Below are 23,375 nucleotides of genomic sequence, written 5' to 3' on the forward strand. Positions count from 1 at the left end.
CTAGGGACACATGTGGCGTGTCCATTATATTTTTAAAATTTTTGGACACTATATATGTGTGTGTGCGCGCGTGTGTGCGCGCGTGCGTGCATACTATAGGCTGACACAATCGGTTGATAATGCATTCGATCGGCATCATAACCAAGTACTTAGTGGTCACAATGTAGGTTTCACATTTAAAAGATTCAACCATGTCCCATGCTTGTCCGTGTCCCTATTTTTTAAGAATTGTCGTGTCTTATATCCATGTCTATGTCACCCATTGTGTCCATTTATGTATCCTTGCTACATAGCCTAGCCTTATCAACTTCACTTGCTTTGATCTAACAACCATCATTTATAGCCCAAGATTTAGCACTTCTAGTCGGCATTCTGATAAAGCATTCTTTTGTAGATTCTAAGCTTCGTAGAAACCCGATATCACCACATTCCAACTCCCACCCACATGGATTTGCATCGCTTCAAAAGAAAATATAGCAACATTGATATCACCATTCTCCATGTATCCAGAAATCATCAAATTCCAAGAGGCCAAGTTTTGACAGGCATTCCTCAAAAAGAGCTTTTGTTTCCAGTTTCCACTATGTCACTGGCCTTAACATATCCACCAATCATGCTCGTCTAGAAAATCACATTCCTCTCTGCTTTTCTTTTAGTTGCAAGCAAAAGAGAAGAAAGAAAGGGAATGTTTAACTATCTAGCATTTTTCATGTGTTCAGTTAATAGAAAAGTTGGGAAACCCACTCTCTAACTTTCTCGCTAAGATTAGTTTTCCCTCCAAATTTGCCCAGCAAAAAACACAAGATTTTGCAGGAATCTTGTTTCTACGCTAGTTTCTATTAATTAAACTATTACTTTTTAACTTTCTCTTGCATTTATGATATCAAGTAAACACATAAAGGAAAATACGTTTCATTTTCCTTTACTTCACCTCCTTATAATTTTCTCTGGAAGAATTTTTCTGCATTAATTCCTCGACTACAAACGTAGCCTTAAAAAAATCATGACCAGCATCCAGCCTAGCACTATTCCTGCGGGCAGTATCATAAAATTCCAACAAATTACATCTTTTTAATGCATCCCATCAAAAACACGTCTAAATCAGCTTTACCACACCTCATAGACAAATCAAGAGTCGCATTTTGCAACAACAAATCCCACCCATGAGTCACTGATGGCAAAACAAAAGAAATTGGTTGGGAGATTCCATCGAACAGCTTGTGGGCCAGGTCAGTGGGATTAAAACGGCCATAGAGGTTGAAGAATTTGTTGAGGATTAGTTCGACGAAGGCATTGACCGGGCAATCAGAAGACAGGAATGACTGGGTTTTAAGGAGAGAGAGAGAGAGAGAGAGAGAGAGAGAGAGAGAGAGAGAGAGAGATTCATTTCATTTCATGGCGCCAAAAGAGAAAAGGAGGGGATGTGATGGTTTAACTTCCTTTTGAAAAATGTGTGGCTTTTTTTTCGATTTGGGTCATTTTGTATGTAAATTGAATTCAATTTTGGGCTTTCTATAATGGGCTAACCCGTATTAAGGTTGAGGCCTAGGCCTCGTTGAATAGACCATACTCAGGCCCGCATTTTATTACTCTTGATACTCTATCCGTTTCTAAATGATATTTATTTTTCCAAATACGTACCGCTTACAAAATCGCCTATATTTCACAATTTATGATGTTATAAATAATTTTAAAATTTTATCTTATAAAACTAATTGGAATTTATCAAACAAGATTCATATTGTAATTCAAAAAAAAAAAAAAACAAGATCCATATTGCATATATAAATTATTGTAAATTGAAAAATATAGACATTTTTTTTAGAGTTCCGTAATAGTGAAAGTGGACTCTCATTTAGGAGCGGTGAGAGTAAGACCGAATAGCCAATCTCCAATGGAGCTGTTTTCATGAAGAGATTTTTTTTGGAATTGATTTTCTCTCCCCTTGTACTATTTGCCCTCCTTTTTTGTTCTTATTCATGTAAATTTACCACATTACTTTTTAATATATGAAAAGTAAGTTATGGAAGGTCAATATGGTAAATTAACATGAATTAAAAAAAAAGAAAAGAGTGAGCATAGTAAAAATGGGAGTGTATAAATCACTATTCTTTTAAATCGTTTTTTGCTAAGGAGATAGTTTCTCCGAAAATATTTTTTTTTCCGGGTAGAAAAAATACTCTATTTTTAGTGCTCAAACTGAATGACTGGACGGTGCTATACTGAGCCCTGTGGGCAGCGGCGGCTCTAGGATTTTAATTCAGCGGTGAGTCGGTGACAAAAACATAAAGAAATTTTTTGTATACAAAGCTCTATATAAAATGACATTTTTATTATATGATTGAAAATGAATATGAAAAAGTATGAAAGAAAAATTAAAAATATATTTAAAATTATAAAATTTCAGTGCATTTTTAGAGTGTAGGGGGTTCGCTTGAACCCCTCGAACAGTGGTGCCGCCACTCCTGCCTATAGGTTTTATAGGATGATCTCATTTTGTTGATTTTATTTGTTCATTTTATAGGTCCTCCATTTAGATCATTCTTGAAAAAGATCAGTTTTTTGAACGGGTTGAAAAAAGATCAGTTTGATCCAAAGATTGAATGGCAATTTTCAAACTTCTTCCCACCCGAGATTCTACATGCATCTGCTTACCCCACATTGTTCCTCCTGCCATTCTTCTATGATCTATTGAACTGTGGTCCATTGAAGTACCAAGTAAAACCAGTCATTCTGTCGGCCGATGATCCTTCCCTATTCAATCGCTAGTATACATGCATCAAAGACCCATAATTCATCAACCTTCTATTGTCTAAAAGTTACGGCCCTAGAGGCGATTGATGCTAAAATGCTCGCCTCCACCTTCGAGGTGGCATAACAATAACTCAACATATTATGCAAGACTTGTTTGCTGATATTCCTATTAATCGATGCTGGAGATCAGGGCTTCACCGTGATGAATTGCTTCAATCGACATTGTTGTTGGTGATGTAGCCCTTCAGCTTAATTCATGCAGGGGCTCTGTTGACAGGTCAGGGATAGAGTTTGTCAATTGATTTAGCTCAAAGAACTACTGTCCCACTTGGATTTGAATGTGTATTTGGTATTCCATTCTTGATACTAACATTGCCAAAAGGCATGTGAGCTTCCTCTGGAAAGCACTCGATCGGACGAGTTTATTTTATTTTAGAACTCGTTTCTTTGAACCATCAGTTGTGAGCAGGGGATTAGGAAGCTACAACTTATTGTGGTAAGACTCGAACCCGTGCTTTCTTTCTTTCCCTTGTACAAATTGGCCGGGGGAATATGAGAAGCACAGACACAGTAAGGTCTTGAATCTTTCCATGCATGATGTGTTGCACAGTTGTAGAAGTTTTCACAGTGGATTTTTCGTTTTCTTCCTAGTGAATGAATGATTACATAAAAGTTCGTGCAATTTGGTTCAAAAACAGGGCTTTCATTTTTCAGTGTTGATCAAGTCAATTGGCCTCCCATTAATCTGATGGAGAGTGTGGTGCCCCGTTAAATTCCGTATTTAACTCTTAGACTTATCGAGAGGAAAATATTTACGATGATCAATTATTAATTCAGAAAAATTTTTCTTTTCCCTTCTCCTACAGCGTATGCAAAAGGTGCCTTCCCCTGTCGCTTAGGGATTTCAAGGATTCTCCCTTGGTTCAAGGATATACTCCCTTGGTTCCCTCGCATCGTATTTCTTTGGTATGTAGTGAAAGAAGCAAACCAATAGGCAAACAGAAGAAGCACACTATATTCCGAATCATAGAATATAATTGGGATATAAAACATTCCATACTTAAAATTAAAATTCGGGATCATTTCTGGATACTCTTTCAGGGTACCTAGCACTCCTCTTACGCAAGTGTTCAACGGTCTCAAAGAAGAGTTGAAACCAATAGGGTCATGTTCTTTAAAGGTTCAAAAGTTCCCTGGTTACCAACTCTACCTCTGTTGAGGGAAACGGTGCATGACTAAGGGTAACAAGCACTTGTGCACAAATTACAAGAACCAAACTCACACATCTCGATCACTTGTGAAAAGAATAATGATTGAAATCTATAGTGTGAGGAATAATGCTGCGCGCAATCACATAATGTAAGGACAAATTAATTAATGTCACAACTTACCACAGAAACCTTCCATAATTGAAAAGAATGTTGGTTTTTCCCTGGTATTAATTATAAAACAGGTCTCTATTTTCTCGCTAAATAAACACATGCCATTAATTCATGCATGTATGAAAGAAACCTTCTCGGGCAACAAATCATTATAAATGCAACACTAGCCACGTGCATGCAAATTGACTTATCAATTCACATACCGATTACACGGGTCTTGCACTCGATCGACATTCGACAACTTAGTGAATCAACCGATTTTATTATAAGCAGGAACGGAGAATATTCGGAAACCGAACAAAGATGCCAACATGCACATATAATTTTTCTTTTTCTTTTGTTTTTCTCAAAGTAAGCTAGACTATAGCCCATCTTAATAGCCCTGAAGTACTTCAGCCCTTCTCTATCGGCAGTGGTTCTGAAGAGGCTAAAACAAGGCCCGAGGGATCAACTTCGGTCATCAGCAAGATATTGCCAAAATCATCATAATCATAATCCAACCCGCCTAAATCATCATAATCATATTCATAATCATAATCCAACCCGATATTGCCATCATAATCATAATCCAACCCGATATTGCCAAAATTATTATAATCATTGTCCAACCCGAAACTGCTTTCTTGCTGCTTCTCTACAGAAACTTGTTCATCAAGATACCCTAGTATTTCATCCATGTCTTCAAGTGTGAACTCATGCGGATCGCCAATCCTTATGAAACTCTGATCTTGCACGATTGGTTCTTCTGAGAAAGGAACATCAGAGAAAGGAACAACTTCTGGTTCCGATGCCGCAGCACTATCACATTCTTGCACAACTGGTTCTTCTGAGAAAGGAACAATTTTTGGTTTCGGTGCTGCAGCAGTATCACATTCCATCTTCTGTTCTTGCACAAACTTTGTTCTAACACGCTTTGACGGTTTCGGAATTGGCAGGTCATCATCAGTCGTAGCACCCTCTACATTCTTTCGTTTTCTCGAAGATATCTTGGTGTCCTTCGAGTCGTCTCTTTTTATCCTACAAAGAACGTATTCGCCTTTCCCATTTGTAGCATTACCAACGGGTAGAGAGTACTCATGCATGATCCAGTGGCATTCCTTCAGGCTCTCGTCTGTAATCTGAAAGCAGAGCATCCTCTTGTTGCCCATCACACAACCTTTCTTGTCCAATACTGGTTCAAGAGCGGTCTCTCCGTGCCATGAGCCACAACCGGCTGTTCTAGCAATCCTGTCGCTATTCTCACTGGCCTTGATCAAGGTCGTGAAGACATAAATGGTACCTTCTGTCTTCAACTTATCTGTCTTCTTGTCCATGGTTTCGCATATCTCCCACGGATCTTCGTCGGTAAAAATCTGCCACGGGGCTTTGTTGCCGGCCCCATACATCTCACGCTCGATAACGACGTCACAGGGCAGGGAGTTGGCCGCAGACTTCCTCCGGAGATAGTCTTCGAGAAGTTGTTTATCTGTAGGCCTGAAGAAATAGCCACTTGGAACAGTCGCCATGTTGCTGCGGTTTTCTCTCTCTCTCTCTCTCTCTCTCTCTCTCTCTCTCTCTCTCTCTCTTTCTGTGTCTATGATCTCTCACGCTACTGAGTCACTGCTATACTCTCACGTACTATATATACACAATAGGAGGGCGGCACTAGGGTGCAACTTAGCGATGTATATAATGTAGAGTTGTATTAATTGCTTTGCGCCCAAGGTTAGCTCCAATCTTAATGTGGTTTAGGAAATTAAACAGGGCGGCAGGAGAGTTTTATGCAAATTTAGCAAATTTGCTACTTGTAGAGATAAGATGGGAGAAATTTTAGGAAAGAGATGTATTAATTTGATAAATCATAGCCAATCATAGGATTGATGAGAATCTTGAACAGAGAGTTATAATTAATGAGCACATACCCCTATTAATTACTACGTGGGGTTTGCGAGTTGTGGAGAGAAAAATAGGAGAAGATGAGATTGTGGCAATTACGGAGGTGAGCGATCGCGGCCGTCCGTTTCGGTTTTGGACGGTCCGGATTTAAATAAATTTTTTCCAAGGAAGAGTTAGAAGAGTTTAACTATTCTCCGTAAAAATTTTATTTAAATCCGGTCCATCCAATATACTTTCCAATACACTTTGGACGCTCGTGATGGTTCTTTGCAAAACATTTTTTTCACAGAAATATCCATATAAAAGATTTTCTTGGTGAAGATATATATAGGCAAATAAGAGTTGGATAATTCTATTTACACACCTCTCAAACACACCCACCAAATAGGGTGAGTTTCACTGCACATTTTGACAATCGAAATCGTTCATTTTATTGTTTTTGGCTTGAAAAACACTCATACAAAAAATTAGGTTGATCGAACATTGATAGTAATCTTAAAATCGTATGAATAATTTTTGTGCCAGAAACTATAAAATGAACGATTTTGATCAATCTTAAATTTGTACATTTTTACTTGAGATGAACCGGCCGTTAAAATTCTTCTTGTTATTTATAATTGATTTGAATCAAACACTAATCGATATGCAATTAATCTAATTTTTTGCGTGAATCATTTAAACGTCTTAAGCTATAAAATGAACGGTTGAACTAATTGTCAAAATATATTGTTGGACCCCAAATTATTGGGTGGTGTGTACGTAGCAGTCTTTACTATCAGTGCATCTAGGATGCATGGTAACTATGATTAGGGCTGATAAACGAACAAATGAGCCAAACACTTGATTGTTCAAGTGAATTAATTTTTTACAACATTATAAAATATTTTAATCCAATTGAACGGCTCAAATAAATTGTGTGGGAGCTCAAGGTGAATACCACATTGTGCATGTGATGTATCCATAGTCGGACTTAATCTTTACTTTACCCTCTCCTTTACGTTAATGGGGTATTTGCGAGTCTCATTTTGCATCTTGAATTATATGTATATTTACATTCTACCTATTTGGCATCTGGAATTTGAAAATGCATTCTGTCATAACGCATTCTTCAAATCACAAAATAGCGTCACAATCTGAAAGTCATCATTTTCTGATCTTTTGGATTTTGATTTAGCATTTTATTTTTAACTAGGGAGAAATCTTCAATACACACCCCTTTAAAGTGCATATCATATGCACCTATTATGTGGTTCATATTGTGTCACCTCATAAAAAATTATCTGCTGAACCGGTCATTCATAACATTTTGGGTCTATCGTAACTTTTATACAAAAAATACGTAACTTTTGATTCATAACATTTTCTTACAAATCATAACCTTTTAATGCATATCGTAACTTTTACAAATGAATTGTAACTTTTTAGCAATAGATTCATAACATTTTTAGAATCATAACATTTTGGTGTATTTCATAACTTTATAAAAAAATCGTAACATTTTCAGTTCGTAACATTTTCACTACGGAATCGTAACATTTTAGTCCATTTCATAACTTTTCTATAATCAATTGTGCAATCGATTACTTAATCAATTTTTTTTTTTTTGAACAGTAGTTAATCAAATATGTAATCTATTATGTAAATGTTCAATTCCATAATCGATTAGACTTTATAATTGATTTTTCAATGTAGTTAATCAAATATGTAATCTATTATGTAAATGTTCAATTCCATAATCGATTAGATTTTATAATTGATTTTTCAATTGATTAGACACTATAATCAAATATATAGTAATTGATTTTGCAATTGATTACATATTCGATAGACATCATAATCGAATATGTAATCAATTCTATTATGTAATCGATTAGACAATATAATCGATTTTGTAATTGAATTGAGTATGATTGGGTAACAATGTGAAGTCGATTACTCAATCGATTTGCTAATTGATGGGCCTCAGTAAGTCCTCTAATCAATTGTGAAATAAGTTAAAAAAAACATTGCAATAGATTTAAAAATCAATTGTTCTGAATAACACAAATAATTGATTACATGTTGGATTATATTTTTTTGCGGTTTCAATTACGTAATTGATTGGTATTGATAACACTTGTAATCGATTACATTATCAAATACGAGTATTAGTTATTTGTAATTCGGATGCTTACACTAATTCACAAAACACTAATAGTACATCTATTGACCAAAAAATAAATAGCGCGTCCTAAATATTGTTATCTTTTACACATAACCTAAAATGTATTGGTAAATTTATCTCGTCACCATCACTCTCTTGATCACCCATTAACTTTTTTGTTAGTGTTTCCTACTTATTAATACAGAAGATTGACTTCGCTATTCCTTTTAGTTGGACCATTTATGTGAAAGTTCACTATGCAATTAAAGATATTGTGAAAAATATTAAACATCATAATATTTCAAAAAAATTGGCTACAAATATGAAACACTTTAAAAATCCTATAAAAAATGCCTTAACTTGACTTTTTATTACATTATGATAATGATAGTATCTTTTTCCTTTAGTAATCGTAATTATTGAGAACCTATTTTAAAGAAGTGAATTATTTTCACTTGAAATAATTTTAGCTTCAAAGTTTTTAAAAAATAAAATTATTATTTTTACCATAAATTAATTATCAAAAATAAAATTGGGCCTAATTTTTCTTTCAGCCCAAACTTATAGCCCAACTATTAATTCACAGGGTTTACCTGTTACACTGGTAATAGGTTTTTTGTTAGTAACTTATCGTAACATTTTAAAGGGTCCATATAAATTTTCAAGCATTTAATGGTAATTAAAAAGGGTGCATATGATACACACCCAAATAAGGGTATTGTAGCACTTCTCACTAGACATGAAAAGACGAAGACGCCAACCAATGTTAGCAAATTCCATCATAATCCTCAGCCTTTATTGCATGTGTAGGGTTAATTCCTTTCTTTTAGGGATAATTTATTTTCATTATGTACTAATTTTATTTTTAACTTGTACAATTCTATTTCTAATCTCCTTCACATTATATAATTGAACTCTGCGCGAATAATGGAAAAAACACTTATCTTATATATTTTCCGAAACAAAAAAAAAATAGTGTCTTATATCCGTGTCCATATTTTCCGAAACAAAAAAAAAAAACACTTATCTTAAAAATAGTGTCTCTCTCTCTGTCTATGATCTCTCACGCTACTGAGTCACTGCTATACTCTCACGTACTATATATACACAATAGGAGGGCGGCACTAGGGTGTAACTTAGCGATGTATATAATGCGGAGTTGTATTAATTGCTTTGCGCCCAAGGTTAGCTCCAATCTTAATTTGGTTTAGGAAATTAAACAGGGCGGCAGGAGAGTTTGATGCAAATTTAGCAAATTTGCTACTTGTAGAGATAAGATGGGAGAAATTTTAGGAACGAGGTGTATTAATTTGATAAATCATAGCCAATCATAGGATTGATGAGAATCTTGAACAGAGAGTTGTAATTAATGAGCACATACCCCTATTAATTACTACGTGGGGTTTGCGAGTTGTGGAGAGAAAAATAGGAGAAGATGAGATTGTGGCAATCACGGAGGTGAGCGATCGCGGCCGTTCGTTTCGGTTTTGGACGGTCCGGATTTAAATTAAATTTTTCCGGGGAAGAGTTAGAAGAGTTTAACTATTCTCCGAAAAAATTTCATTTAAATCCGGACCATCCAATATACTTTCCAATACACTTTGGACACTCGCGATGGTTCTTTGCAAAACTTTTTTTCAATGAAATATCCATATAAAAGATTTTCTCGGTGAACATATATATAGGCAAATAAGAGTTGGGTAATTCTATTTACACACCTCTCAAACACACCCACCAAATAGGGTGAGTTTCACTGCATATTTTGACAATCGAAATTGTTCATTTTATTGTTTTTGGCTTGAAAAATACTCATACAAAAAATTAGGTTGATCGAACATTGATAGTAATCTTCAAATCGTATGAATAATTTTTGTGCCAGAAACTATCCCCTCCGTGCCCCTTCTTTGTTTTTATTTTCCCTCCACTTTTGATCTATCTTTTGTTTTTCTCCCAATGCATAATATTGCAAAAATTAAATTACTTTCTTAGAAATTTTCGATTTGACAAACACGACAGTATTGTATTGACAAACACAACTATATTGTATAAGTGATATACTATGTTCTTACATTTGATTGAAAAAAATCATAGCTAAAATAAATTGAGCGAGCTAACACAGTTTTTATTTTTACCTTCAAACTACCATTTTGCAAGAGAGATTAAGGAAATTGACTATGATCTCAATTGAAAATGAGGCGTCGTTCCACTAAGAAGCTAAAAATCAAAAGTTAGCGGAACGGGTCCCGAATTCTTGGATAAGTAAAATTACGATAATTACACAATTGAAAATTTTGCTTCAAAAAATGTAAGGAGAATTTATTTTCTTTGAATCAGATCGTGCTAATCATAAAACATTATAACCAGGGTTTACATTTTGATGTTATTCAAGACAAAATAACAATGTAATTTTGATTTTTTTTTGTACTTGTATATATATTTTTTATATTTTGTATGACTTAATTGTAAATGGACAACAAAGCATAAGGTTGGGCTAGGGCAACCCAAATGTCGGGGCCGGCACTGTTTGCAGCACCAACCAATTACAACCGTTTAAAAGTGTTCTGGACGGTCTTGATTTTAATGAAACTTTTTTGGAAAAAAATTAACTCTCCCCGGAAAAGTTTCATTAACATTCCGACTGTCCAAAACACTTTTGAATAGTCACGATTGAGCGTCGTAAACAAGTACACTTGTTTACAACACCTCCGTAAATCTCGCCTAGGGCCTAGAAAATCATAGGGCTGGGCCTGGTCAATTCCGATACATTTAGAAGAATCGTGAACAAAGGAAAAAAAAGGTGTTTTTTAATGTTCGTGTTTTATTATAGACTCATTATATAGTGTTTGACTTCTAATGTTCATGTTGTTTCTTTCTTGTTTAAGGCTGTGTTTGGGTCAAGTAATTTATGAAGGGAACCAAAAGAAGTCAAAAAAGGAAACGATCGACTCATTTGTTAGCGGTCAAAATTTTGGAGGGGATATGTGTGATAAAGTAAGGCGAGAGATAATTGTAGAGATATGCGATTAGTTATGCATAGTTCTAGGAAGGGAGATATGTGGAATAATAGCAGGATATAAAAGGGGGGTAAAATTTTGATCGGGTAGGGAGTCGGAGAGTGTGGGGAGTACAATATTCGCGTCTAGAGGATTTTAACAACCCCAGAAATGTCCACTCAAGGGAGTTAGAGGAACATTCTTCTAATTGCAACATGTGATTTATGAGGGCTCAAATAGTCAATGCCACACACACATATATACCAAAAAAGTTGGCATCAAATAGGTAACTTTTTACGGTATATTTCATTTCCTCAATTGATGGCTAAGGCAGGAGTACTACAATGAGAAGACTCTTACGGGGCCTTACATAATACGCTAAAGATCGATGTTTCCACCACAGAGTCAAAGCATCAACAGACAAAGACCAAATAAAAACGATTAGTAAATTAACAACTTTGCCAGACAAAGTATTAAATCTCGATAAATAGAATATAAACCTTACTTTTGATTCTTTGGTGTGCTCTTGCTCAACTGCTTGAAACTTCAAGACTGCCCAAGAACACCTACTGATGTGTTTGCGAACCTGCTTGAGAATCAGACCTTCAAAATGTCATGTTCAATTCAGGTGACCGACCACCTTGATCTTCAGAGAAAATCTTTTTCCGGCATAAGGCCTTCATCAACCGTAAATGAATGAGCCTATGCCTACTGCCCGCGCTTGTTTTCTAGGCATCTGGATTATCTTGTGCAATAAATTTCAGTTTCCTATGCCGATATCTTGAGTCTTCCATGCCATTGCATGAGGATGAGAAAAAATATCATGAAGTAGAAGTGGTACGAAATATTTCTGCTTGGCATCAATTACACATTCTGAAACCATCATATCTTCTGTTAGCAAATTTAATCTAGTGATAAGCCATTTCAAACAATTGAAAGGCCTTTGTTAATGCTTCTACATTAAGGTCATATCTATTAAAATAGTGACTAGTGAGCACTGGAAGTTAAGTAAGAAAAAAGTGCAAATTTTTCGATAAAACCTTCAGCAATTACGATCCAGAATGAACCTGTCCCTTTTTAGCATAACCTCCAACCATTGTAGATCAACCAACCAAACTCTTCTCGTGCATTTGACCAAAGAAACACCAAGCATCAATGAAACACCAACACAGAACGTCATATATGTGTCAGACACTCTAGGGACACGCGTGGCGTGTCCATCATATTTTTAAAATTTTTGGACACTATACATGTGTGTGTGTGTGTGTGTGCATACTATAGGCTGACACCGTCGATCGATAATGCATTTGATTGGCGTCATAACCAAGAACTTAGTGGTCACAATGTTGGTTTCACATTTAAGAGATTCAACCATGTCCCATACTTATCAGTGTCCCTATTTTTTAAGAATTGTCGTGTCTTATATCTGTGTCCATGTCACCCACTGTGTCCATTTATGTATCCTTGCTACATAGCCTAGCCTTATCAACTTCCCTTGCTTTGATCTAACAATCATCATTTATAGCCCAAGATTCAGCACTTCTAGTCAGCATTCTGATAAAGTATTCTTTTGTTGATGCTAAGCCTCGCAGAAACCCAATATCACCACAATCCAACTCCCACCCACATGGATTTGCATTGCTTCAAAAGAAAATATAGCAACATTGATATCACCATTCTCCATGTACCCAGAATCATCAAATTCCAAGAGGCCAAGTTTTGACAGGCATTCCTCAAAAAGAGCTTTTGTTTCCGGTTTCCACTATGTCACTGGCCTTAACATATCCACAAATCATGCTCGTCTAGAAAACCACATTCCTCTCTGCTTTTCTTTTAGTTGCAAGCAGAAGAGAAGAAAGAAAGGGAATGTTTAACTATCCAGCATTTTTAATGTGTTCAGTTAGTAGAAAAGTTGGGGAACCCACTCTCTAACTTTCTCGCTAAGATTAGTTTTCCCTCCAAATTGGCCCTACAAAAAACACAAGATTTTGCAGGAATCTTGTTTCTACGCTAGTTTCTATTAATCAAACTATTACTTTTTAACTTTCTCTTACATTTATGATATCAGGTAAACGCATAAAGGAAAATATGTTTCATTTTTCTTTACTTCACCTCATTATAATTTTCTCTGAAAGAATTTTTTTGCACTAATTCCTCAACTAGAAACATAGCCTTAAACAAATCATGACCAGCATCCAGCCTAGCACTATTCCTGCAGGCAGTATCATCAAATTCCAACAAATTACATCTTTTTAATGCATCTCATCAAAAACCCGTCTAAATTAGCTTTACCACACCTCATAGACAAATCTAGAGTCACATTTTGCAACAACAAATCACACCCATGTCCATGTTTCAAGAAAACCCCATATAGCACCTCTCCATCTTTTAACTTTGTTTGTCGAGCTGAAGTTTTTAGCACTAAACAAATAACGAAATTAAAAGGTTCAAAATAATCACTCGGCATACAAGAGGACATACCCACATCTTCTTTCTATTCAAAGTTTCCAAAGCAACCATGAGTCACTGATGGCAAAACAAAAGAAATTGGTTGGGAGATTCCATCGAACAGCTTGTTGGCAGGGTCAGTGGCATTAAAACGGCCATAGAGGTTGAAGAATTTGTTGAGGATTAGTTCGACGAGAGCATTGACCCGGTAATCAGAAGACAGGAAGGATTGGGTTTTAAGGATTTTAGGGTGCGGTAGTTATGATGAAAATATGAGAGAGAGAGAGAGAGAGAGAGAGAGAGAGAGAGAGAGAGAGAATCATTTCTTGGCGCCAAAAGAGAAAAGGAGGGGATTTGAAGGTTTAAACTTCCTTTTGAAAAATGTGTGGCTTTGTTTTCGATTTGGGTCATTTCGTATGTAAATTGAATTCAACTTTGGGCTTTCTATAATGGGCAACCTGTATTAAGGTTGAGGCTTAGGCCTAGTTGAATAGACCATACTCAGGCCCGCATTTTATTACTCCTGATTCTCCCTCAGTTTCTAAATGAGAGTTATTTTTCCACATACGTGCCGCTTACGAAATCGCCTATATTTCACAATTTATGATGTTGTAAATAATTTTAAAATTTTGTCTTATAAAATCAATTGGGATTTATCAAAAAAGATTCATATTGTAGTTCAAAATAAAAAACAAGATCCATATTGTATATATAAATTGTTGTAAATTGAAAAATATAGACATTTTTTTAAAGCTCCGTAATAGTGAAAGTGGACTCTCATTTAGGAGCGGTAGGAGTAAGACTGAATAGCCAATCTCCAATGGAGCTGTTTTCCTGAAGATTTTTTTTTTTTTGAATTGATTTTCTCTCCCCTTGTACTATTTGCCTTCCTTTTTTGTTCTTATTCATGTGACTTTACCATGCACATTACTTTTTGATATGTGAAAAGTAAGTTATGGAAGGTCAATATGGTAAATTAACATGAATTCTAAAATAATAATAAAAAGAGTGAGCATAGTAAAAATGGGAGTGTATAAATCACTATTCTTTTAACTCGTTTTTTGCTAAAGAGATTGTTTCTCCGAAAATACTTTTTTTTTCGGGTAGAAAAAATACTCTATTTTTAGTGCTCAACTGTATGATTGGACGGTGCTACTGAGCCCTGTGGACAGCGGCGGCTCTAGGATTTTAATTCAGCTATGAGTCGGTGACAAAAATATAAAGAAGTTTTTTGTATACAAAGCTCTATATAAAAATGACATTTTTATTATATGATTGAAAATGAATTGGGCTTAATTTATTTTGTTTTGTTGAGTTATATTATCTACATACTCACAAATTTAAGTGAAGTTTTTTTACTTCGGCTACTCATGAACAATCCAGTGCCTACAATATGAAAAAGTCTGAAAGAAAAATCAAAATTATATTTAAAAATACAAAATTTTAGTGCATTTTTAGAGTCTAGGGGGTTCGCTTGAACCCCCTCGAACAATGGTGCCTCCGCCCCTGCCTATTGGTTTTATACAATGATCTCATTTTGTTGATTTTATTTGTTCATTTTATAGGTCCACGATTTAGATCATTCTTGAAAAAGATCAGTTTTTTGAACGGGTTGAAAAAAGATCAGTTTGATCCAAAGATTGAATGGCAATATTCAAACTTCTTCCCACCTGAGATTCTACCTGCATCTGCTTACCCCACATTGTTCCTCCTGCCATTCTTCTATGATCTATTGAACTGTGGTCCATTTAAGTACCAAGTAAAACCAGTCATTCTGTCGGCCGATGATCCATCCCTATTCGATCGCTAGTATACATACATCAACGACCCATAATTCATCAACCTTCTATCGTCTAAAGTTACGGCCCTAGAGGCGATTGATGCTAAAATGCTCACCTCCACCTTCAAGGTGGCATAACAATAACTCAACATATTATGCAAGACTTGTTTGCTGATATTCCTATTAATCGATGCTGGAGATCAGGGCTTCACCGTGATGAATTGCTTCAACCAACGTTGTAGTTGGTGATGTAGCCCTTCAGCTTAATTCATGCAGGGGCTCTGTTGACAGGCCAGGGATAGAGTTTGTCAATTGATTTAGCTCAAAGAACTGTTCCACTTGGATTTGAATGTGTATTTGGTATTCCATTCTTGATACTAACATTGCCAAAAGGCATGTGAGCTTCCTCTGGAAAGCACTCGATCGGACGAGTTTATTTTATTTTAGAACTCGTTTCTTTGAACCATCAGTAGTGAGCAGGGGATTAGGAAGCTACAACTTATTGTGGTAAGACTCGAACCCCTTTCTTTCCCTTGTACAAATTGGCTGGGGGAATATGAGAAGCACAGACACAGTAAGGTCTTGAATCTTTCCATGCATGATGTGTTGCACAGTTGTAGAAGTTTTCAAAGTGGATTTCTCGTTTTTTTCCTAGTGAATGAATGATTACATAAAAGTTCGTGCAATTTGGTTAAAAAACAGGGCTTTCATTTTTCAGTGTTGATCAAGTCAATGGGCCTCCCATTAATCTGATGGAGAGTGTGGTGCCCCGTTAAATTCCGTATTTAGCTCTTAGACTTATCGAGAGGAAAATATTTTCGATGATCAATTATTAATTCAGAAAATTTTTTCTTTTCCCTTCTCCTACGGCGTATGCAAAAGCTGCCTTCCCCTGTCAGGAATTCAAGGATACTCCCTTGGTTCCCTCTCATCGTATTCCTTTGGTATGTAGTAGTGAAAGAAGCAAACCAACAGGCAAACAAAAAAAGCACACTATATTCCAAAGCATAGAATATAATTGGGATATAAAACATTCCATACTTAAAACTATAATATCTGCAATTTGTTGAAACTTTGATTACTCATAAAAGAGCTATGAATGGGCTCAATGAACAACTAATAAACGAACATCTACGGATCCAATTTCGAGTTTCTCATTCCCCTTCCACAACACACACACGATACAATACTGTCTTACATCAACGCATACTCTCTTGCTCTTGATGTTCTCTTGCTCTTAATGTTGCTAGTCTCATACCACGTTCCACAGCAGATCTATCTCACCTGCATGTTGAGGGATGTAGTTTTTTTTTTGCCATGACATGTTCATAAGCTGCCATAGGGTTTTAGGGTCTTGCTGAACATGCATATCGTTCCACAGAAGATCTATCTCACCCTCATGTTGAGGGATGTTGTTCTCTTGCCATGACATGTTCATAAACTGCCATAGGGTTTCAGGGTCTTGCTAAACATGCATATTACTAGAAATAGAACATATTGGCCATGGTTCCGTTGTGGCATGAAATCTAGTGATTGGTGTCAAGAACAAATCACTCTCTTGATCTCCACTGCATAGGTTTTCTACATTTGGCAGATTTTGCGCCGATATGTGAGAGGGGTTCAAGTACTGTTGTCCATAGTCTTCAGAAGTCTCTATCCAAGGGCGGAACCAAGAATTGATTCTACCCCGAGCTAACCCAAAACTAGTGTTTTCAATTAAATAGATCGTATCGGGATACGTATCGCTTATCTTAAGATACGTTTGTTGGAAGAGTAAGAATTTCTATTGTTCAGTTGAACAAGATTTTTGGAAAAGAAAGAAAACTAAAGAGAGTGGGGAATTAGACACTTGAACTTAACCTTTTTTTTTGTTGATACAAAATAGCTAGAACTCATCCCTATTTATACTACTCCATGGAAGACTCTAGTACAAAGATATTTTCATACAAGATAAACTTTGAGATAATTTTAGAATTACACATGTGACTAATTCTCAAAAAAAATATTCTAGATATTTCACAAGTATATTCTAGAGTTTCTAAAGCTAGATATTTTAGAGTTTCTAAAAACTAGATACCATTTATATGTTCTTCAATAATATTTTCTATCTTTGGGTTTTGTCGATTGGACTTGTTTAGACTTAACTTTCTTGTGTCAAATACTAAATTTAGTTTATGCTTCAATTAATCATAATTAATAGACAATTAAAAAGTAGATACACCTAATACCACCAACAAATTATGCTTACATTTTAAAAAAATTAAGATGCAAAATTTCAAGTCTTTCAATTGGGACCTATTATATTAAGGTTTTCTGTACCCTTTCTTAGGGAAAGAAAAATCAAGCAAAATATAATCAAAGTATTGTTTTTTCTTCTATACAAGCCATACATTGAGGTTGAATGTCTATCAAATAGTTTGAAAGATTTCATAATTAGATCAAACGGCTTATAGATTAATGCATTCAGAGTTCCACTTCTTGAAATAAGGCCGACTTTTTCCCAATAAAAAATCAGAAGATACGTACCAAATTAGGATGCGTGTATAAATCGTAGGATACGCAGTCTTATTGTGTAATTTCTGTACAAAAAGGATACATGGTGGGATACGTATCATTCTTCAAATGAGATGATACAAATCATAGGATACGAGTCATGTATTGTAGGTATTTAACAACGGCAAAATAGTGTATATAATATGCATACGGACAATCTCTAATAAATAAGGTTTGTAATCCAATCCACGCACCGCGCGTATGGCTAGTATATATCATCATACCATTGACCTTGCATATTGTGAACTAGCATTTGCTCGTGCCTGAAGGTACAGCTCCAAAGCTCCATTAAAGTTTTATCGTATATGAGTTTTACTTCTGTTACCCAAATTATGCAACCTAGAGGGGGGGTGAATAGGATTGCTAGTAATAATTACCAATAAAAATTTATCTCTAACAATATATGCAAACAATAAGTATGCAATCAAAATAGAGAGATAGAGAGATAGAACCCGTTTATAGTGGTTCGGTCCGGATTTGTCCACGGTCCGGCCCTACTCCACTTCTCCTCAAGCAATTACTTGAAGGTTAGACTAATCTTTAAAAGATTACAACTTGTAAGTCTTGCGGGTGCTTACAAGAACCGAATGCCTCTAGCTTTCCCGAGGAGCTAGCACAACCGCAAGAATTTTCTCCGAAAACTTCTCAAAAACAATAACACCCAAATTCCAACCCGAATTTGGTCTTCTAAGCTTTCAAGTGTTTGACTCAAACACTCACTTAGGAAATACAAGTATGTGAAGAAGGTATGAAAATTATCGCTCACGACTTGTACAAATTTTCTCTCAAGAATAATATGAAAGTGGAAGAACAATGAGAATTTTTGGCTTTGATCTTTTGAGAATTTGCTCTTGCAATAATATGGAATGTTGTAGCTTGTGTGTGTACTCATTAATGAGTTCTTGATGCCTTATATAGCCATCCATATGCTTCCTAGCCGTTGGAAACTAGCCGTTGGAACTAGCCGTTGGAAACTAGCCGTTTGAAACTAGCCGTTGGAAACTAGCCGTTTGAAACTAGCCGTTGGAAACTAACCGTTTGATAGAGTGGTCATCCGGGTGGTCGTCCGGTTGTCACAGCTTTCTGTTCAGACAGCCGGCTTGTCAGCCGGTTCGTCAACCTGTGGCTCACAATTTCATCTAAATAAACCGTTAAAGCATGTATTGAGCTCAATAAAGTCTTTGTAAATATAAATTATGAATCCAAGAGACTTTATGCTATATTTCAAGGTCACGAAAATATTTAATTCGGGAATCGACTTTTCGATAATTTTGTTTTTGCCGAATAAAAATATCATTGAATTAATCATCAAAATAATTAATAGAGATGCATATAAATTTTCACAAATTATAATGCATACATTTTTCAACAATCTCCCCCTTTTTGATGATGACACAAAATGATAGTTTTTATTCAAGTAGGAGTTATGCCAATCTCCCCCTTAATACATGCACCAAAGCAGTTATCTATGATCAACGAGTAATAGCAATAATCATCAGATCATAGCAAGCAATTTTTTAAATTTGCCCAAAATGGCAAGATAGATTAATTAAAACTTGGCTTTTTCTCCCCCTGTGACATCATAAAAAAAAACTAAAAAGAGAAAAACAATAGGGCCATGGTTCCAGCACCATGCCGCTCTTGCCCTGTAGCACTCTATCTTCGTTCATTGAGAGCTTGGCGTCCTTGATTTTCGTATTCTCGAATAATGGCTGCTACAACGGCAGCTATAATGCCAATCCAATACCACAGAGTATCCACATTTACATTCCATCCGAACCATGGTGGTATTCTCATGGTAAGTAACGCACACAGCAGAATGAAGATAAAGAGTTGCATCCAAATGGTTTGGATAAACAACCTGAACTCTGCTCGTTCGGCATCTCTTTCGTAAAACTCAAACGGTAACCCTTGCGGTAAGTTTGCCATTGCTCGATTTGGAAGGATAGAGATTTGGAGAGATTTAGGCCGAGAGAGAAGGAGAGATAGATAGATGAGGAGATAGAGATTGTGTTGTTGAATTTATAGAGTATGAGATTGCCGAATTGTTTGAAATGGTGCGCCGAATTGTTTGAAATGGTGCGCCGAATTGATTGAATTGCTGCGCCGAAAGAGAGATAATAGGGGATGCGGCACCGAATAGAGATAGGATAGGGGTGGCGCCGAATAGAGATAGGATAGGGGTGGCGCCGAAAAGAATAAGAATAGGGGAAGAAAATTGTGTTCGGGTGTTTATTGTTGTGTCCCCTTAATACATGCTCCCCCTAAAAGAGAGCTTTTTAAAGAATGCGAGGGGTATTACCGAGAATGATTATCCCTGCAAGCTTAGAGACAAGAAATTCATATCGGCGAAGTATATAAGAGACAATTTAAGCACTAAGCCATGAGTTCATACAAACTAAGTGTAACAGACTTAATAAATCAGAGTTAGCAACGCAAAAGCTTGAATAAGTCTCAACCTCACGGTCGTCCGGTTGGACATCCGCTTGGACATCCGACTGACAAATGCAGGTTAAGTCCAGAAATCGTTTAAGAGGAGTAACATTAAAGACCATAAAACTGATTTTCTTCATACCAAACACAGGAAAATGAAACATATGATAAAATGTTTGGAGGGTGATTTCTTTATCAAGATCATTTGTACTCTCCATCAAGTATGATATTTACGAATTCAATCAACTCAACATTGAATCCAAAAAAAAAACTTTTGACATCAAGAACACAAAACTTTTTCATAAATGATTAGACATGCCGAGTTCTCGTCGAATGAAACAAAATTGTTCTTCACCAAGGGGTTTTGTGAAAATGTCCGCCAATTGCTTGTCGGTACTAATAAAGTTAAGTTCAATATCCCCTTTTTGAACATGATCTCTTATAAAATGATGTCTAATCTCAATATGTTTTGTTCGAGAATGTTGAATTGGATTCTTGGTTAAGCTAATTGCACTAGTATTATCACATTTAATAGGAATATGATCATATTGCAAATTGAAATCCTCCATTTGTTGTTTGATCCACAATATTTGGGCACAACAACTTCCGGCCGCTACATATTCCGCCTCGGCGGTAGATAGAGCTACGGAATTTTGTTTCTTGCTATGCCAAGACACTAGAGAGTGCCCTAGAAATTGGCAAGTCCCACTTGTACTTTTACGATCAACTTTGAAACCTCCAAAATCCGCATCTGAATAACCAATTAAATCAAATGCAACTCCACGTGGATAAAACAATCCTAAGTCATAAGAACCGCCAACATATTTAAAGATACGTTTAATAGCTTTTAAATGCGATTCTTTAGGACATGATTGAAATCTAGCACACATGCAAACACTAAACATTATATCCGGTCTACTTGCAGTGAGATAAAGTAATGAGCCGATCATACCTCGATACATCTTTTCATTGACGGCCTTACCATTCTCATCTTTGTCTAGCTTAGTTGATGTGCTCATTGGTGTGCTCATTGGCTTTGATCCTTCCATGCCAAACTTCTTAATAAGTTCTTTCGCATACTTGGCTTGGTTGATTAGGATCCCCTCATTAGTTTGCTTGATTTGAAGTCCGAGGAAGAAGTTAAGCTCCCCCATCATACTCATTTCAAATTCACCTTGCATACACTTAGCAAACTCTTTGCACATATTATCATTAGTGGCACCAAAGACAATATCATCAACATATATTTGAATAATGAGCATATCTTTACCTTTGGCTTTAATGAAAAGAGTAGTATCAATTTTTCCACGAGTAAAGCCATTGTCAAGCAAGAATGAACTAAGTCTATCATACCATGCACGTGGTGCTTGCTTCAAACCATATAAAGCTTTTTAGAGTTTAAAAACATGATCGGGGTATACATGATCTTCAAAGCCGGGAGGTTGTTTGACATAAACTTCCTCATTTATGAACCCATTCAAAAATGCACTTTTCACATCCATTTGATAAAGCTTGAAATTTTTGAAAGATGCAAAGGCAAGTAATATGCGAATAGCCTCTAATCTAGCTACCGGTGCAAAAGTTTCTTCAAAATCAATACCTTCTTCTTGATTATAACCTTGAGCAACAAGTCTAGCTTTATTCCTAACAATATTTCCGGATTCATCTAGCTTGTTACGAAAAACCCATTTAGTACCTATAATAGTGTGATCAAGAGGCTTAGGTACTAATGCCCAAACTTTATTCCTTTCAAATTGATTTAACTCATCTTGCATGGCCAAAATCCAATTTTCATCATCTTGAGCTTCCGGAAAGTTTTTAGGCTCAATTTGAGAAACAAAAGCTTGATTTTCACAAAAATTTCTATGAGACGAGCGAGTGGTTACCCCTTTCGAAACTTCTCCAAGAATCAAGTCCTTTGGATGGTTTTGCACGAATCTCCAATCCTTGGAAAGATCTTGGTTGTCTCCCATGGCATCTTGAGGTTGATTAATAACTTCATCTTCTTTGATTTGAGAGCTTTCTACTTGAGTATCACCATCAACTTTTTCTTGAATTTTCAAGTCATGAATCTCATGTGTAATTTCTAAGTCATCATTATCAACAACATCCTTAGTAGCACAAGGATTAGATTCATCAAAGGAAACGTGAATAGATTCTTCAACAAGATTAGTGCGCTTATTATAAATTCTATATGCTTTGCTAGTAAGAGAGTAACCAATAAAGATGCCTTCATCCGATTTTGAATCAAATTTACCCAAGTTATCTTTTCCATTGTTTAATACATAACATTTACAACCGAAGGCATGAAAGTAATTAATGTTGGGTATTCTACCATTCCAAAGCTCATAAGGAGTTTTCTTGAGGATAGGCCTAATTAAAACTCGATTCAAAATATAGCATGAGGTATTAACGGCTTCCGCCCAAAAATATTTTGGCAAAGAGTTTTCACAAAGCATAGTGCGGGCCATTTCTTCCAAAGTACGATTCTTTCTCTCAACTACTCCATTTTGTTGAGGAGTACGAGGTACAGAAAAGTTATGACCAATACCATGTTCATCACAAAACTTTTCATATAAAGAATTGTCAAGTTCTTTTCCATGATCCGTACGAATGTTAGAAATAACAAATCCTTTTTCATTTTGAACTCTTCTACAAAGTTTAGTGAAATTAGGATAAGCCTCATTCTTATGAGCTAGGAACATCACCCATGTATATCTAGAGAAATCATCAACAACAACAAGACAATAATAGTTTCCACAAAGACTTGGAGAGCGAGTTGGTCCAAACAAATCCATATGAAGTAATTGCAAAGGTCTAGTAGTTGAAACAACATTTTTGGACTTAAAAGAAACCTTGGTTTGTTTTCCTTGTTGGCAAGGACCACAAAGTCTATCTTTTTCAAATTTGATTTTAGGAAGACCTTTTACCAAATTTTTTCTAGAGAGTTTTGAAATAGCATCCATACTTGCATGTCCTAGGCGCCTATGCCAAAGCCAACTATTTTCACTCAA

At 35.9% G+C, this 23,375-nt stretch overlaps 1 protein-coding gene across 1 annotated transcript; it reads right to left on the reverse strand.

Moving 5' to 3' along the window:
- Positions 1 to 4,528: 4,528 nt before the first annotated feature.
- On the reverse strand, positions 4,529 to 5,641 carry LOC131323996 (NAC domain-containing protein 41-like). Its single transcript, XM_058355828.1, has one exon. It carries the CDS (start codon positions 5,639 to 5,641, stop codon positions 4,529 to 4,531), a length of 1,113 nt encoding a protein of 370 aa, XP_058211811.1.
- Positions 5,642 to 23,375: the final 17,734 nt, after the last annotated feature.

This window comes from Rhododendron vialii, chromosome 4a (assembly GCF_030253575.1).
Source record: "Rhododendron vialii isolate Sample 1 chromosome 4a, ASM3025357v1".
NCBI classification, from domain to species: domain Eukaryota; kingdom Viridiplantae; phylum Streptophyta; class Magnoliopsida; order Ericales; family Ericaceae; genus Rhododendron; species Rhododendron vialii.

Coding starts and splice junctions, on each gene's coding strand:
- LOC131323996 (XM_058355828.1), bottom strand. CDS start 5,641: ATGGCGACTGTTCCAAGTGGCTATTTCTTCAGGCCTACAGATAAACAA.